We start from the raw sequence: 17,707 nt of genomic DNA on the forward strand, positions 1-17,707 counted from the left end.
TTTTTAATGGTATATATGAATATATATTTGAGCTCCAGATAATTTTACAAGCAGTTTGGTATTTACTCCAATGTCTGTTCACGTATGAGTAATGGCACTGTTTGAGGAGTAACTAGCGTTTAGTCCCGCTAGTTTAAAGAACTGAGTAATTTTAGACAGCGTTTCCTATCCTTATTGGGTAATTGGCACTTTTGAGTATATAAATACTTCTCAAAAGACCTAGGGTTTCAGTAATTCTTATATGGCCAAATTGTTGTCAAAGTTGCATTTTCTCAAGCGTAAAAAAAGGAAAGAAATGTTAAGATTGGGTCGAATTTTTGGTTCGGGCAGTATTAAGAAACAAGTACACTTTTGCCCGACAAGAATCCCGTACCGCAAAGGAGCAGTGAAAAAAATATAAAAGGCTCACTAATAATCAATGATAACACCAAGTACTCGTTAAATGGACACCCATGACCACCCTACGTGTGGTGCCTGTGACTAACCATTTGCATAAATAGATAACGGCCGCGTGACAGGCCGTGCTCGAAATATGTATCGTATAGGAAAGCGCTCGTAAAATCCCCCAAATAATCATCATTAAGTCAAGAACTCGTTCACATCAACAGAAAGAGGGGCATAATTCTATTCCTCAAAATAGTGTTCTTTCATCTTATTTTTACCCTCATTTGCCTTTACTTGGCCTTTTACCGTAGCTCATATATAGTCCAATTGTGACAGAAACTATTGACTAAATGCATGAAGAGAAAAAAGGCCAAGTGACACTGGAAATTCAGATGAGGAATATGTGGTTCAGGGACTTTGAGACACAATACTTCACAACGATGAAACTATGAGGATGCACCGCCGTGATATGGCTGAAATATTATTAAAAGCGGCGTAATACCTCACTAACTCACTCAGAATGGTGGTGGTGGTGGTCAATATTAGCAATACCCCTTCAACATCACGGCAAAGGACACCACAAATGTAACCATGTGGGGAATCGAACCCGGGTCTTCAGCGTGACGAGCGGACACTTTAACCATTAAGCAAGACCAACGCCACCAACTCTGAATGGGGCTATTAGGTAAACTCAATATAAATACATGCAACGGTGGGACTCCTTTTCGGTGACCACACATCACTTGCCAGTCAGATTTTTAAAAATTGACTGTGTCAGGATCGCCTGTGCCTATATTTCTTTTCGTCAGTATATTTCTAGTATGTATTGAGAGAGTATGATTTTACGTCGCTTCAAGCACTATTCTCGCAATATCACGGCGAGGGTCACTAGAAATGGGCTTCACATATTTTATCCATGTGGGGAATCGAACCCCGATCTTCGGCATGACAAACGAACGCTTTAACCACTAGGTCCCCACCGCTCGCCTTATGTCTGAAGGTAAAAAGCACTATATCCCAATGACTGTCATAAGTGGTTGTTAAGGTACAGGGCACCGCATCAGTTAACATTTAAAGTGATGTCCGCACTACCTTAAGTCATATTTTGAGAGGTTGTACGGTATTCTCTTTAGAAAGAAATGTAACCTAATGGCGCTATATAACAACCAGCTCGATGTCACATAATACAACTAGCTGCAGAACGATGAAATATCGAACTCAGTATAATGTTTTTGTGACAGCTGTGTAACAGCAGTCATTAACATAACAGTAACAGACATTCAGTTAGGTATGGAAGGGTATTAGTGCCATGGTCTAAAAACTAATTACCGGTACTTCACAATACTTCCATCTTCAAATATAATAGTTAATAAGATGATACCCTGAGATACTTTTATCTACTGACGTGTGCACATTAATATTCGGATTAGACTTTATTTTCTGTATTCCATGTCTGTCGTGACAGGATCGGGTGGTCTGGCTCGTTGACTTGGTTGATACATGTCAGCATACGCCCAATGCGTAGATAGATGCTCATGCTGTTGATCACTGGAGTGTTTGGTGCACACTCTATTATTCTACAGACCGCCGCCATGTAGCTGGGGTATTGCTGAGTGCAGCGTAAAACTAAAATCAGTCACCCAGTCACTCACTAGCATACACGTGTTACGGGGAATGTGTGAGACCAGGGACAGATATTCAGAGCTATGTTTTAGTACATTATATGGTATACATTTCACAGACAAAATCATTTCAAAAAGTTTCGTTAAAACTTAAAATTTATTCAATTGATCTATTTGTTTCAATATATGTCCAAAGTGCACCGAAACCAAATCCCCTTTGCCTATGCAATGTATATTGCAAACATTTGGTTTATCCCCTTTTATCATATCAGTTTGCATAAGTTGTACTTTAAAGTGGGAATTGTCAAGATACATTAAATGCTATCAGCCAAAGAATACACGCATCGAAGTTGGTACAGACACTGTCAGATGTGTTAGATAGATTGAAAATAAGTTTTGCGCGAAAAAAAACATGTTGAATACTACCAAGCCAGAAGTCGCTCACTTTTCGATTCAGTCATGCTGTATGGCTACATTATCCATCGAACGGTATGATAGATACGGACAGGCCCGACCAGGTAGCAAATTTTCATGGGGTCATTTTGTAAATATATCACTACCCCCGACTTGTTAAGCTATAATGCTCTTTTAGATCATGCAAGATTATGATCTGATAAAAATGTTCATCTTTGCAGCTTCTTAAAAATGAAACCCTTGTCTACATTCAAATTTCGGGCAAGTGAATTATTTTGGGCTAGTACCTTTCGGGCATAGTTAGTCAGACTGAATAAAAAAATGGAAACTATTTCGCATACATGTATTGGATAGATCATGTACTGTGGAGGCTGTCTAAACCGGCACTCATCGGGACTGAAGAAATTGTGCAGTTTTGGCAATGTGCCAGACTGTAGAGCTGATGATAAATGTACAAGCCACAAACAGGACTGAGATTTTACGCTGGTGTTGAGAACTTGCCGAATTGGACAGATGCCGGTTTCGACATCTTCCACTGTATGTATGAATTCACATCCGTGTCTAGGGATTGCTGTTCCCTATAGAGAGGACCCGGACGTGAAGTCTCCACATGGATCCGAGGAGCTGCATGACTGCCTCTACTTCTCCAGAACAACATCCAGGGCATCCTTTCACAAAGATGCTTGCCATAAAAGGCGACCATGCTTGTCGTAAGAGGCGACTAACGGAATCGGGTGGTCAGACTCGCTGACTTCGTTGACACATGTCATCGGTTCCCAAATGCTCGTGCTGTTGATCACTGGATTGTCTGGTCCAGATTCGATTATTTACAGACCGCCGTCATATAGCTGTAATATTACTGAGTGTGGCGTAAAACTTAACTCACTCACTCACTTTCACAAAGCACTAAGGCGATCGTAAGTCACTAGGGTAATCTTAGTGCAATATTAAAGAATGGAAGTTAAGGTTAACCGTGCTAAAGGCTGCTTCGTGAAAGGAGACCCTGGACACAGGCCCTCGTCTTTTAACGAGGATTAAAGTTCTAAAAATATTGTTTTTGAGATGACCCCCGAGTCGAAATGCTTCACAGTACAATATATTATATATTATGTATTGAACTATGAAGCATTTCTAGTCGGAGGTCATCTCAAGTTTTATTATTGAGTTGTCGCCATATATGGGTGATATTTAATTTGCAATGGCATTATGGTAATAATCAAAATTGAACGTCATTATTGTTGAACTGTTGTTAAATACTTTTTGAAATTATTCATTAAAGCTATTCTCTTAAACTCTCATTCTCTAACGTTTGGTTGCGGAATCGGATTTCAAACTATTCACTAATATTCACTCAGCGCTGATTGAAAAACTGGTTTCAACAGCTATAATACGTTGTGTTCATATGCGCTGCACGGAGTATGAGACCATCAGCAGTAGACTAATCTTGGCTGTGTACATAATCATAAGTACCTAATCTACTCTATAAAAATAAAACTATAAAAAAAAAAGTTGATTGTGATAGGCAGAATCTGTCACAGAGAACAGAGAAAACTCAGTGTCAGGTTTATTCACACCTATATGTCTACCTGTGACAATATGCAAAAAATGCACAACTTCAATTACTGTCCACATGCAATTTGAAATTGACACCTATTGGGCTTTGGAGCCATAAACACAGAGCCGGCTAAAAGTATCGGCAAATGAACCAGTGGCCAATGACAAGGCGTTGTTACACATGAGTGCACACCCACCGGCCCTGACTGGGTTCGGTATCGCGGCTGCTTTGTTTCGAGGAGGGTAAACCCAAGTACAAAATATTGCACTTTTGATTTGCGATTATAAGTTTATAAGTTTGTGTATTTGTTCTTTCACAGTCACCACTGCATTTCATATATCATGAACAAGTGATAACTGTGTTTTAATTATGTTTGATGTTTTGGTTGCATGTGCCCTTTAAACCTTTTGGCTACACTCTTCTTTTTTGGACTTTGCCAACCTTAGCAGATGTTCTGATTCACATACATAAAGAAACAGTGGCAGAGGAGCACAAATGGTGCCAATTGGTGCCTATATATAGAAAAAAAGGTTTCACCCCCAAATTGTACAAACATGCATCCCATGTGAAAGTCAAGTATTTCACATTCGTTTTCTCGGTAGGCTTCAAATGTCATTTGATTTCATCTTTGACACAGTCTAAGTAAACTTATCCTCACTACTTTTCGTTACACTCCACTACCGAGTCTAACAAAACCTTATGGAAGGTCGCGTCAGGTAACCTATGAGATTGACCAATCAGAACACAGCTTACCAATTCGCAAAAGTGGATATTCGCATATGCCTTTGGAACTTTTTATCTCGTAAAGGTTCGTACCCGAACGATTCCGAGTGCTATTTAGCGTACGCTCGCTTCCGGGTGATGAACACGGCTTACGTACAACCATGACAACAGTGGGTAAACAGTCGCTGAAAATAGTGTTTTGGGCAATAGTCAAAAATGTTATCTCGCGGAAATATTAGCTAATGGTAACCATTGGAACAGAAACCCCAAAGCATATATACTGCAGGTCAAATAACTATGTTATATCCTGATTTTTGTCTGCGGAGAGATCCGTGTCTGTAGCCTGAATATTTTGAAAGTCCCTCTGATCCCTAAATAGTAGCCGTTGTCTGATTGGTTAAATCTATTTAACCGTCACGCGTTTGATTGGACGGTCATTGGTCGCTCAACCTTGACACGACCTTCTACTAGGTTTCGTTAGACTCAGTGGTGAGGTGTAACGAAATACACTGAGACGAAGTTTACTTAGACTGTCTTTGACAAATTGTCTTGAAGATGGGGTTCTGACGATAGTCATGGTAGTATATGTTTGTTCACCATCTTAATTTACAAATGTCCCATGGATCGAGTAGTCAATATTTGAAAATGTCATATTTCATGCCTTCTTATATGCGTATAAGGAATTCGGAATCATCAGTATCAGTTACAGTTATTCAATGATCGAGCGTTTACTGGGATATTAACTTTCATGTCATGTCTGCGTGGTCGTAGCATAAATGTGTCCAGTAGAGTCCGTTGTGGTTGCTCTCGTGTGGCAGACAAGAGACGGAGGGAAAACGAGAATCAGTGGTAGAGATGAAGACAGCAGCGGCCATGTTTTATTATTGTTTGGTCGATTTATGGTCGAAATGGCACGTATAGTGGTAAACATGTGTCAGAAAGCACATCGGGATTGAGTGGCCAATGTTCCCGATGTGGAGACCCGCTCTGCCACATATACACATTCAGAAGTCGGACGGCAATGTTTCAACGTCGACCGAGCCTTAGGTGGGCCGACACCCCAACTTGACCCGCAATCCGGCCACTGTTCGTTTCCCTGACTGGTCTCCTTGGTTGGTCTCGCCTGACCATATCAGTCAGGTTTTTATACACAGGGCCATTATGCTACATTGTGCAAGGTCACTGACACATGGAATAGCAGCTTGTACCAACTACATTATCTTGCCTCATACATAATGTCGTACTCTGATTGGCTGAGTATTCTTCTATTACTTTCAATTTACAGGCTAGCAACATTTTATGCGTACCCCGCTGGGAATGCTGAACTCATTTGGTATATTGTGGTAGTACATTTTAGCTCGAATAACATTGAATCACGCATGATGCATGGAAATTGCCGATGCTTTGCGAATGCAATTCGATTAAGGGAGGTAACTCTAAATCTGTTTTGATTGTCTGCAAAATCTAGTGATGGCTACGAAAAGGTTTGCCTCGTATTCCAGTAAATAAATTTTGACAAAACGTTCAAGTATATTCCCTGTGGATATTAAGAAGGGGAATTAAAACAATACCTGCGTGAAAAACAGCAAGATGCACGATTCGAATCGTTTGATTCACACAGGTTGGCTGGAGTGTACGGCGAAATACCCATGCTTCAGACAGTTCAAAGTTAACATTGACGTGTTCTGTAAGATAAATACGTTGTTCACTGGCCCCTCGGGTCCCAGGGTTTATGTACCCTCGCGACCAATCAACAACTTATATTGTCCTCCTCGTGACCTATGAACAACCTATAATAATACTATATATGAGTATACGTTTCAAAAGTGCACCGCGGTTGCTTAAAAATTTATATTAAATAAGACCCTAAAGTTCTGAAGTATCAGGAAACGAAAATATGTTCACGTTTTATTGCTGTATTTGCGTTTGCTTTAAAAAAAAAATCCGTCTTTTGTTATAAGTCAAACATCTGGCTTTGGCCTATAAAATTATAATGACCCTGAAAATGTTTTTTTCTCGGATGAAACATACAACTTTACTTGTGACTTTATAATTTCTTGTTTATGGCATAGAGCGTTTAAATGGAGATTCTTTCATCGTTAGGCTAACTAAACGTGACCACAACCAAATTTTATCCGATATATTTATATTCGTTTTATATAAATGTTTCGGAACTCGTGTATCTAATGTGTGCGTAAACTTATTAGGGCGGTATTACAATATTATTCCCCGAATACGATACACAAAACCATAATATCCTCTATGCCGGGAGTGTCACTTACTTCGAGTTAGTTCTAATTATCTTCTACGTAGAAATAATTATATTCTACACAGATGACAGATTTCATTTAGATCGTGGCACTAATACGCTTCCATAGCTCGCAATATATTGAACTAAAGAGGAACTGATCGTTATCTGAATGCTGTTCTTTGTTCCGATCTATAGGAACAGCTACAGATCTGCATTGTTTCTGTCCATGCGTGTCTGTACAACAGGCAGACAAACAGCGGTACCGCTTACTGGGAATGGCTACACGGAGTCGATATAGGTCCAAGTGGAGTTCGCATGTCCTTCTGTTGTGTCTCGGAAAGCTGGTAAGTTTTCTGTCTGTTCCACTTAGCATAACTCAAATCTCTGCCTCTTCAGAATTAGAAAATGTTATTATCTTCGTAAATTACTGAACTGTAAAATTGCCCTTCCCGAAAGTGCTTTAAGGGAGTCATTAACTTTACTGAAACTTCAGGCTGAAGCTATATAACTTGGCTCATTGGTATCAAGGACAGATTACACACAGGAGTTCTTTTTTCCTGTCCATGTAATTTGCATAAAGTAATAAATACCCGTATAGTGCGCTAAACACATTGTGCTTGCAATTTTGCTAGCTATTCTCGAAAGGTTCGTAGCCCAACAAACTTCTTATGTCCATTCTTACAGTCTTGTCCGAAAAAGACAAAAATCTGTTTTAGGCTGTTACTCTGTATACTTCAAATTTACACAACTGCAAATAGGACATGTCGAAATAAGTCTGTTTCATAATGACGGTGAGAGACTCCATGGTAGCTACATCCTCAATCGTTTCAGCATGAAAGTTATAATGTTTAGATCAGCTGTCGGTTATACTGAAGCTAAGTTCTAAATTCAAAACGGCTATTTAAACAGTGCCTTTATCACACAAAATCACCACACACTAATTTGCATAAAGCCATGTTCTGTTCCAAATACTTCGCGTTGGACTTTGCAAAAATCCGCATTGCTCATTTTCGCACTAATCTCAACTCGGTAAAGTCTTTTTTCACGTTTCCTATCTCCCTACCATTGGAACTGTAGTTAGTCCTACCACCGGAACTGCAGTTAGTCCTACCACTGGAGCTGTAGTTAGTCCTACCACCGAAACTGTAGTTAGTCCTACCACTGGAGCTGTAGTTAGTCCTACCACCGAAACTGTAGTTAGTCCTACCACTGGAACTGTAGTTAGTCCTACCACTGGAACTGAAGTTAGTCCTACCACTGGAACTGTAGTTAGTCCTACCACTGGAACTGAAGTTAGTCCTACCACTGGAACTGAAGTTTGTCCTACCACTGGAACTGTAGTTAGTCCGAACTTATGTTAATAGGTATTTCACAGATCAACTACATATTGTAGAGATAAACGTTATTTATCCATTTTTACATGATTAAATACCGAGGCATAAAAGGATATTGGATCAAAGTGGATCGTTCACTATACCATTGAGGCGTTAGAAAATCCGAATCGCCTACATTGATGAGATACTTTATTACAATCAGTATTTTCAAATAATGGCATGTGATGAGCATTCACCATTCCCTATGTCCCGCTGCTTAGGTAGGAGAAATTCTGTCAGGGTGGACAAAAGTCCAGTCCCCGTATCCGTCACGATTGAGGGAGCAGGTGCTGACGAACCTTCAGCATTTTTTCGTCATTGACGTTAATCCTTCTGGATCAGTGGCCCTGAACTTGTTTGACTCCTTTGCAGATCCTTTCTTTCTCTGTTTCAACAATCAAAACTAAGTAGGAACAGATTTCTTCTCAAACTCTTCTACTCACAAGTGCACGTGTAGACAAAAGGATTATAGTTAGTCCGAACTTACTTTAACAGGTATTTACACTTTCATATATCAGCTACATATCGTCAAGTACCCGTTGGAATATTATCCTCCGAAAGAGGCTCCAATTCTACGACTGAAGATCAATCAATAGATTGCCTGGCCCGGTTTGTTTACGGTATGCCTTATAAATAAAAATGATTTTGATATATGACATTTCAAATATTTTCGAAATTAGTGTTTGATTGTTATAATTTTGCCATTGAACACATGGGACGAACGTCCAGCGAATACCCGTATCTTTGGAAACGTTCGAAATTGTCAACTTGCATGAAAATGTCATTGAGAAAAAGTGGATCGCAATATGCACATGCATTTCTGAGGAATCGTGGGCAGGGACATTACCTATAGTAGGTCGTTTTGCTTTAAGACTTTCACTGGCTTTTTTTTAGTTAACTGAGAAGATATCGTGATGACGAGTCGATCCGAAGAGGTCGACTTAGGATTACCACTGCAGTTCAGGATGTGCTACAGGTCTAGTGGTGCAGTTAGCTTCTATTATCGAATCTACACAACTGGCGGCGCATGTGGTCATGTGAGGAATCACGAGTTCTGCTTCAGTAAGAAGAAGCGTATGTGTCTCTCGACGGAAGAGTACGTGTCTCTCGACGGAAGAGTACATCACGGAAGAGTACGTGTCTCTCGACGGAAGAGTACATCACGGAAGAGTACGTGTCTCTCGACGGAAGAGTACATCACGGAAGAGTACGTGTCTCTCGACGGAAGAGTACGTCACGAAAGAGTACGTGTCTCTCGACGGAAGAGCACGTAACAGGAGAGTACGTGTATCTTGACGTATAAATGAGCTGTGTCGCAAAGGATGACCGATATGGTGGTAGGGTAAGTTTCATGATGCGGGAGCCATCGAGACCGTTCACGCACAAATCTATGTGCGCCTTCTGGGCAATTTAACCTGTTTTCGGAACAGAGACCAAATCCTAAGGATTAATATGGTTCCGATCATTGACCGCAACGGACGCTGTTCCGGCAAGATAATGCCAGTATCTCCAGATTGAGAACATCGTTGGCTCCATGGCCTTCCAAATCGCCATCAACCCCATCGAGCATTTGCGGGACGACACGGACAAGGCGTACCTGAACGTCAACCGGCGGTCCAGATGGTAGAATAACTGCAAGGCATTGCCGGAGGAAGGGGCCAGAATTCCACTAGATCGAATTAAAAAACTTATTCTATAGATTTAAACTGACGTTTACTCATTTACACTGTAAAATTTTTAATTTGGCTGTGAGACAGAACTCTTCCGCTGGGAGCTGAACGTGTTTTATATTTTATGTGTTTCGTTTAATATCCTTTAATATTTCATATGCGTGTTCTTGTAATTATGTGCTTCGTTGTTATGACTGCACCAAAGGAAATTACAATATGTTATTGACATGTTAATAGATAGTTTGCAAAGGCGTTTCCAAACCCCGAGGGTAATTTACATTTAGATACAACAAATACTGTTGTGCATCACCTTTATGTTTGCAATCTGAAGGCTGCCTTATTGCGCAGTTGGTATCAGTAGTCGATATACGTTGTGAACAATAACCGCACATTGACCACGTGGTATTTTGGGAACAGAACGTGTGATTATTGCCGATAGTACAGTTTGTATAAACGCAAAGGCACTGAGGCGTATATCCTACTGTTATCGACCAATCGTAAATATTGACTAGGTACGTGTTTGTCCCACTACCCCGTGTTTGTCCCACTACCCCGTGTTTGTCCCACTACCCCATGTTTGTTCAATCTCCACGTGTTTGTCCCACTACCCCGTGTTTGTGGCACTATCACTTGTTTAACCATCTACCCCGTGCTGGTCCAACTACCCAGTGTTTGTCCCACTACCCCGTGTTGGTCCAACTACTCTTGTTTGTCCAACTACCCCGTGTCTGTCCAACTACCCAGTGTTTGTCCAACTACCCCGTGTTTGTCCAACTACCTAGTGTTTGTCCAACTAATCCGTGTTTGTCCAATCACCACGTGTTTGTCCCACTACCCCGTGTATGTAGCATTCCTCCGTGTTTGTCCCACTACCCGTGTTTATCCAACTACCCTGTGTTTGTCCCACTACCCCGGGCCGTGTTTGTCCAACTACCCAGTGTTTGTGGCACTATCACGTATTTATCCATCTACCCCGTGTTTGTCCAACTACCTAGTGTTTGTCCAACTACTCCGTGTTTGTCCAATCACCACGTGTTTGTCCCACTACCCCGTGTATGTAGCATTCCTCCGTGTTTGTCCCACTACCCGTGTTTATCCAACTACCCCTTGTTTGTCCCACTACCCTGTGTTTGTCCAACTACCCAGTGTTTGTCCCACTACCCCGTGTTTGTCCCACTACCCAGTGTTTGTCCCACTACCCCGTGCTGGTCCAACTACCACGTGTTTTCCCACTACCCCGTGTTTGTCCCACTACCCCGTGTTTGTCCAACTACCCAGTGTTTGTCCAACTACTCCGTGTTTGTCCCACTACCCCGTGTTTGTCCCACTACCCTGTGTTTGTCCCACTACCCCGGGCTGTGTTTGTCCAACTACCCAGTGTTTGTGGCACTATCACGTATTTATCCATCTACCCCGTGTTGGTCCAACTACCCCTTGTTTGTCCAACCACCCCGTGTTTGTCCAACTACCCCGTGTTTATCCCACTTGTCGGACTGCCTGATACTTATCGGTATATTGTGTTTGTTCTTTAGGAGTGTATCTATGAAACCACATTTTTACCACACATCCTTCTGTCGTTTCAGATACTGATCACAAGCAACAATAATAATGGGCATGCGGAACATGTCATGACCTGCTCACACACAGACTCGTCCTTGGAGACTCAAGACGTCTTTCCGGAACCAGAAATACATAAGCAATGGATCATCGTTGCGTCAAAATGTCGTGAAATAACACTGTCCCATGCCTGTACAGAGACCATACAAACAACAGACCTCTGAGAGATGGACACGATCTTGTCCATGTAACCTGTGTATGTTAAACACTGTACATTGACCGCACTGACAGACGTTGAGCAGATTTACGTACGCCAGCCTGTGTATGTTAAACACTGCACATTGGCCGCACTGACAGACGTTGAGCAGATTTACGTACGCCAGCCTGTGTATGTTAAACACTGCACATTGGCCGCACTGACAGACGTTGAGCAGATTTACGTACGCCAGCCTGTGTATGTTAAACACTGCACATTGACCGCACTGACAGACGTTGAGCAGATTTACGTACGGCAGCCTGTGTATGTTAAACACTGCACATTGACCGCACTGACAGACGTTGAGCAGATTTACGTACGCCAGCCTGTGTATGTTAAACACTGCACACTGACCGCACTGACAGACGTTGAGCAGATTTACGTACGCCAGCCTGTGTATGTTAAACACTGCACATTGGCCGCACTGACAGACGTTGAGCAGATTTACGTACGCCAGCCTGTGTATGTTAAACACTGCACATTGGCCGCACTGACAGACGTTGAGCAGATTTCCGTACGCCAGCCTGTGTATGTTAAACACTGCACATTGACCGCACTGACAGACGTTGAGCAGATTTACCTACGCCAGCCTGTGTATGTTAAACACTGCACATTGCCCGCACTGACAGACGTTGAGCAGATTTACCTACGCCAGCCTGTGTATGTTAAACACTGCACATTGCCCGCACTGACAGACGTTGAGCAGATGTACCTACGCCAGCCTGTGTATGTTAAACACTGCACATTGACCGCACTGACAGACGTTGAGCAGATTTCCGTACGCCAGCCTGTGTATGTTAAACACTGCACATTGCCCGCACTGACAGACGTTGAGCAGATTTACGTACGCCAGCCTGTGTATGTTAAACACTGCACACTGACCGCACTGACAGACGTTGAGCAGATTTACGTACGCCAGCCTGTGTATGTTAAACACTGCACACTGACCGCACTGACAGACGTTGAGCAGATTTACGTACGCCAGCCTGTGTATGTTAAACACTGCACACTGACCGCACTGACAGACGTTGAGCAGATTTACGTACACCAGCCTGTGTATGTTAAACACTGCACATTGATCGCACTGACAGACGTTGAGCAGATTTACGTACGCCAGCCTGTGTATGTTAAACACTGCACATTGACCGCACTGACAGACGTTGAGCAGATTTACGTACGCCAGCCTGTGTATGTTAAACACTGCACATTGACCGCACTGACAGACGTTGAGCAGATTTACGTACGGCAGCCTGTGTATGTTAAACACTGCACATTGCCCGCACTGACAGACGTTGAGCAGATTTACGTACGCCAGCCTGTGTATGTTAAACACTGCACACTGACCGCACTGACAGACGTTGAGCAGATTTACGTACGCCAGCCTGTGTATGTTAAACACTGCACACTGACCGCACTGACAGACGTTGAGCAGATTTACGTACGCCAGCCTGTGTATGTTAAACATCGTTAACTGACGGCAGCCGAGAGACGTTGGACGGATGTTCACCAATCCGTGCATGTTTTTACATCGTAAACTGACTGCAACCGTGAGACGCTGAATTGATATACGCAAACTTGCCTGTTAAACATCCGAAACTGACGGCAGCGGAGAGACCTTGAGCATATCTTCGCCAACCCCCTCACCAACTGACTGCAATAGTTGAGTATTCAAGCATCAGTCACTCATTGGACAATTTTCGTTGTAAAACTACCGTCGGAAAGAAACAACAAATGCACAACATATGAACTTACTTATATTATTATACGTACTGGTAAACTTTTTAAAACCGAAGAGAGAATTGCTCCTTGTCCTTCAACTGAAGACAGTGATCGTGGTGCTAACGGTCTCCACCATGATGCACATTAAACATTCCCAACTCCAGTTCGTTATTGGCCTGACATTAGGCTTCCTTATATCAGTAATATTCTTTCAATCTGAAGTTGTCAACAAACCACTAATGCGCATCCCTCAAACGTTGTTCAATGGTCACGTGAGCGGGACGTCCAATATTGCAGCTGTGGGACAAGAACCCCACCGTGGACGGATCAACGACTCCCACGTCCATCACGGTAAGCCATAATATGATGATTCAACAGGTAAGGTAAAATGAGGTCAAGCATGGGGACCTTGCACTTACACCGATATAAATATTTATTTCCGTACTCGAAAAGGCCTTCGGCCCATAGCACTTACACCTAACTACCCCTACCCCTGTTTAATGATATCGTAAAATGATTCACGCTCCATCCAGATCACTGGTTACATCTGTTATGTGTGTATTGCGCCTGTTCATGTAGTACTGTAACACACAAGGAGATTGTCATAATGTCAATTCCGTACTAGCGGCAGAGCCTCGTTCGAGATTCCCACGATTTTCAGGCTTTCGTTTTTCAGAGCTCGTTGTACGACAGAGCACACAGTACGACGTGTTTGCAGGGATTAGAAGGAGCGTAGTGTTGCAATATACAAGTGCTTTGATGTATCAAATCATACTGATTAATATATATGTATTCAGTTAAATGAATTTCTGGACTGGTCATTTCACTAATTTGCGCAATAGGACGAAAACCAGTCAACAGAAAACGAGGCTGTTGTGTATTCAATATTTTGACTTGGGAAAACTGAACCCGAGTCTTCTGCCTGACGAGCAAAAGTTTTAGCCACACTGCTACCCCACCGCTACCACTGAATGACTTCCCAAAGGTGATTTTAAACAATCCTTTTGAATACACAAGATGCGAGATATAATTTGTTCTCTTGCAGACGACACCTCAGTAGCTGATAAATTGGCCCAACAGGTTCGCGTGCTCTGTTGGGTTATGACGTCGCCGACCAACTTCCGGACCAAGGCGGATGTTGTCAAAGCAACATGGGGCCGCCGCTGCAACATCCTTCTATTTTTCAGCTCCGTGGTCGACCCCCGCCTCCCAACGATCGCGCTCAACGTAACGGAGGGCCGGAATCATTTGACAGCCAAGTCAATGCAAGCGTTCAAATACGTGTACGACCACTACTACGACCAAGCCGACTGGTTCATGAAGTGCGATGACGACACCTACGTCATTGTGGAAAACCTAAGATATTTTCTGTCCACGAAAAACACGTCTGATCCTTTCTTTTATGGCCTTCACTTCAAGCCCATAGTGAAGCAGGGCTACTACAGCGGAGGTGCTGGCTACGTGTTAAGCAAAGAGGCACTGACAAGGTTTGGTAAAAGGAACCCGAATACATGTCGGGGGGACGGAGGATCAGAAGACGCCGAGATAGGAAAATGTATGGAAAAACTAGGAATTAAGACCGGAAACTCTACTGACGCTCTTGGTAGATCTCGCTTCCACTGCTTCTCACCGGACACACACGTGAACGGAGGGTTCCCCAAATGGTATTACAACTATGTGAAGGGTGGAGCTAAGCAGGTCAGTAGGAGGTCATCGACCTGTTGAAGTTTGGCAGACTATTTGTATATCGTGTATCTTACTTACTAAGATATTTTATGGATTAATCCTTTTTAGTCCTTATAATTAATCCATAAAATATGTCATCTATGACATGCAGCTTCTAAATGCCTCTAAAAGACATGTATAAAACTAAGTCTGTTAGACAACTGAAAGGATATGACTCTTAAAAAACGGGGTTTGGGCCCATTACCCGAGGGGTGATGCTTTATGAGCAGCCAGCAATTTAAGAACAGTATATCGTGAAAATATTTTTGAAGCGCGACATTGGATTCAGTTTATGTATAAAGATTCGTGGTGAATATATTGTTTGTCGTAAGATGGGATGGACAGAAGTTGTTTACAGATTGTCTCCGTAGAAGTAAATTTGAAATATGAATCTAAATCAGAGTTTTGTTACAATCTTGATACTCGTCGTTAACGCTCAACAGCCTTCGATTCCGTACAGTATAGTACACTGCGTAAAGAGAGCTCACCCCGCAATTACATTGCTTGATATAGATAAATGAGGCGTAAAACGCCATTCACTCTAATTCGTCTTGATATTGCTGTAATACTACTAAGAAACTTACCCACGCTGTCTCTACGCCGGAATGCCAAAAAAAGATGACTACGTAGGATGTGGTTGGTGGAGATGTGGAGGTTTGGAGGGGGTGATAGAAAGTTGTACCAGTACTAGTGTCCGTTTTGTGGTTAAGACGTTCGCTCGTCACGCCGATGTTTCGGGTTCTCTTCCCCATTTCTGGTGTCCCCCGTTGTGATACTGCTGGAATACTTCTAAATGCGGCGTAACATTGTGCTCTAAACTCACTCACTCATTCACCCATAGCATTTTCCCAAAAACGGAACCCCCAGCCACAATAGCTCATGATCTGATTCACCTGGTTATTGTCAGTAGTCTAGATGTCCAGGGTTTATGAAACGTCCAGATATGCCTTTACCGGCCCGTGTCATGAACTCACTCTCTGGATTCTTGCCATGGTATAGCTGGTACTAATACCATAAAAATATAAAGCATATTACTAGTTTATCAGTACAATGTTGTTTTCTGCCGCTGTGGGTGAACTTATTATGAATGCTGCTAAATACTTTATACATAAAACATTTCTGCATCGGTATTATGGAGATGAAAGGCCTATTCATTAGACAGTTTTGTTTTTATTGTTTAAAGCTTGACACAGAAACACTCCCGCCATGTGACGACACAGTATAATATATAGTCATGTGATCGATATTTTGAGCATGGATCTAAGCAGATGGCATTCGACGATATGTATCAGTCTAGTCTGCGAACCTGACCTTCACCCCTCTTAGGTCGATTGCCATCAGTTTTACTTCAGGATTGTTTGGTCCAACTATGCTAAACAGGAAAAGGAATGGAACTCTTTTGTCTTTATTTGTCAAGTTTTTAAAGGAAGACGTAAAAATGAACGCTTACATTTAGGAGATTTCATGTTTTTCAAAACTTGTGTTTCTTTTGCTGTTCAGTATATTCACAGTTCGGCGTCATGTTTCTAAGATTGAATGTCTTAACCGGTTAATGGTTTGTGTTTCAGGGTATTGAAAATATCAGCGATTATGCAATTTCCTTCCATTATATAACTCCGACGTCCATGCTGAGTCTGGAGTTCTACGTCTACCATCTCCGACCTTATGGGATCAGAACTGAAAACCAGGCTCTGAACTAAATAAATCCCAGGGTTCGCCGGTTCGTGCTATAACAACAAGACGTGCTGAGGCGGTGAATGAAAAGGTGTTTCTGATTATCTCGCAGATGGAACGCCATACTAATTTAGAAAGACGGGGCCCTGTGAATTTGACTCAAGAATTAGCGAAGAACTGTCCATAGTTATTTACTAGTAAGATTATACGAGTTTACTTGAGGAAAGGTGTCAAAGGGGCATAACTCTCATCTCACGTGACTAAACTTCCCAGTATCGATGACGAAGGCACCAGTCTGAAGAACTATGAATGTAACCATTCATGTATTTGATATTGAGCATGATTGGATGATGAAACGCGTGGTAATTTTAATGTCAGATTGATCACACTAATGAATGCTAGTTGAAGGAAACCTTTCCAGCGCGGCAACGGCCGTTGATACCATGGCAACCGAGGATTCCCTTTTAGCCAGAACGTTTTAAAGGCAAATGTACTGTTGCTGGCATATGTGTGGGGTCATAAGAGACTTTGCATAATTTAAGGGTAGGGGTGCTGGTGGTTTAGGTTTGATGATGTTTCCTATGAAAGAGCTTGTACAATGTGAATGCGCCACACGAACCCCCCACGAACCACATGTCAGCGGGCCACCACAGATCGATACCTGTATATCTTCAAATACTAAAAAATATCTTGACCTGCCAAATAATTTGAAATTTGATTCTAATTCATTTTAAATCTTTCACTGTGGTCCAGTCAAATATATTAAAGCCAGTATGAACAAACA

At 42.2% G+C, this 17,707-nt stretch overlaps 1 protein-coding gene across 1 annotated transcript; it reads left to right on the top strand.

Annotated features, from left to right (window-relative positions):
• Positions 1-7,200: 7,200 nt before the first annotated feature.
• LOC137255883 (glycoprotein-N-acetylgalactosamine 3-beta-galactosyltransferase 1-like) lies at positions 7,201-17,707 on the top strand. Its single transcript, XM_067793465.1, has 4 exons — positions 7,201-7,293; positions 11,576-13,875; positions 14,570-15,222; positions 16,818-17,707. Exons 2-4 carry the CDS (start codon positions 13,548-13,550, stop codon positions 16,947-16,949), a joined length of 1,113 nt encoding a protein of 370 aa, XP_067649566.1. The 5' UTR covers positions 7,201-7,293; positions 11,576-13,547; the 3' UTR covers positions 16,950-17,707.

This window comes from Haliotis asinina, chromosome 11 (assembly GCF_037392515.1).
Source record: "Haliotis asinina isolate JCU_RB_2024 chromosome 11, JCU_Hal_asi_v2, whole genome shotgun sequence".
NCBI classification, from domain to species: Eukaryota; Metazoa; Mollusca; class Gastropoda; order Lepetellida; family Haliotidae; genus Haliotis; species Haliotis asinina.

Bases quoted from the DNA above. Each gene is read 5' to 3' on its own strand.
- LOC137255883 (XM_067793465.1), top strand. From the start codon at position 13,548: ATGAACTTACTTATATTATTATACGTACTGGTAAACTTTTTAAAACCG. The intron at 13,876-14,569 runs GTAAGCCATAAT...GTTCTCTTGCAG, and splicing joins CGACTCCCACGTCCATCACG to ACGACACCTCAGTAGCTGAT. The intron at 15,223-16,817 runs GTCAGTAGGAGG...TTTGTGTTTCAG, and splicing joins TGAAGGGTGGAGCTAAGCAG to GGTATTGAAAATATCAGCGA.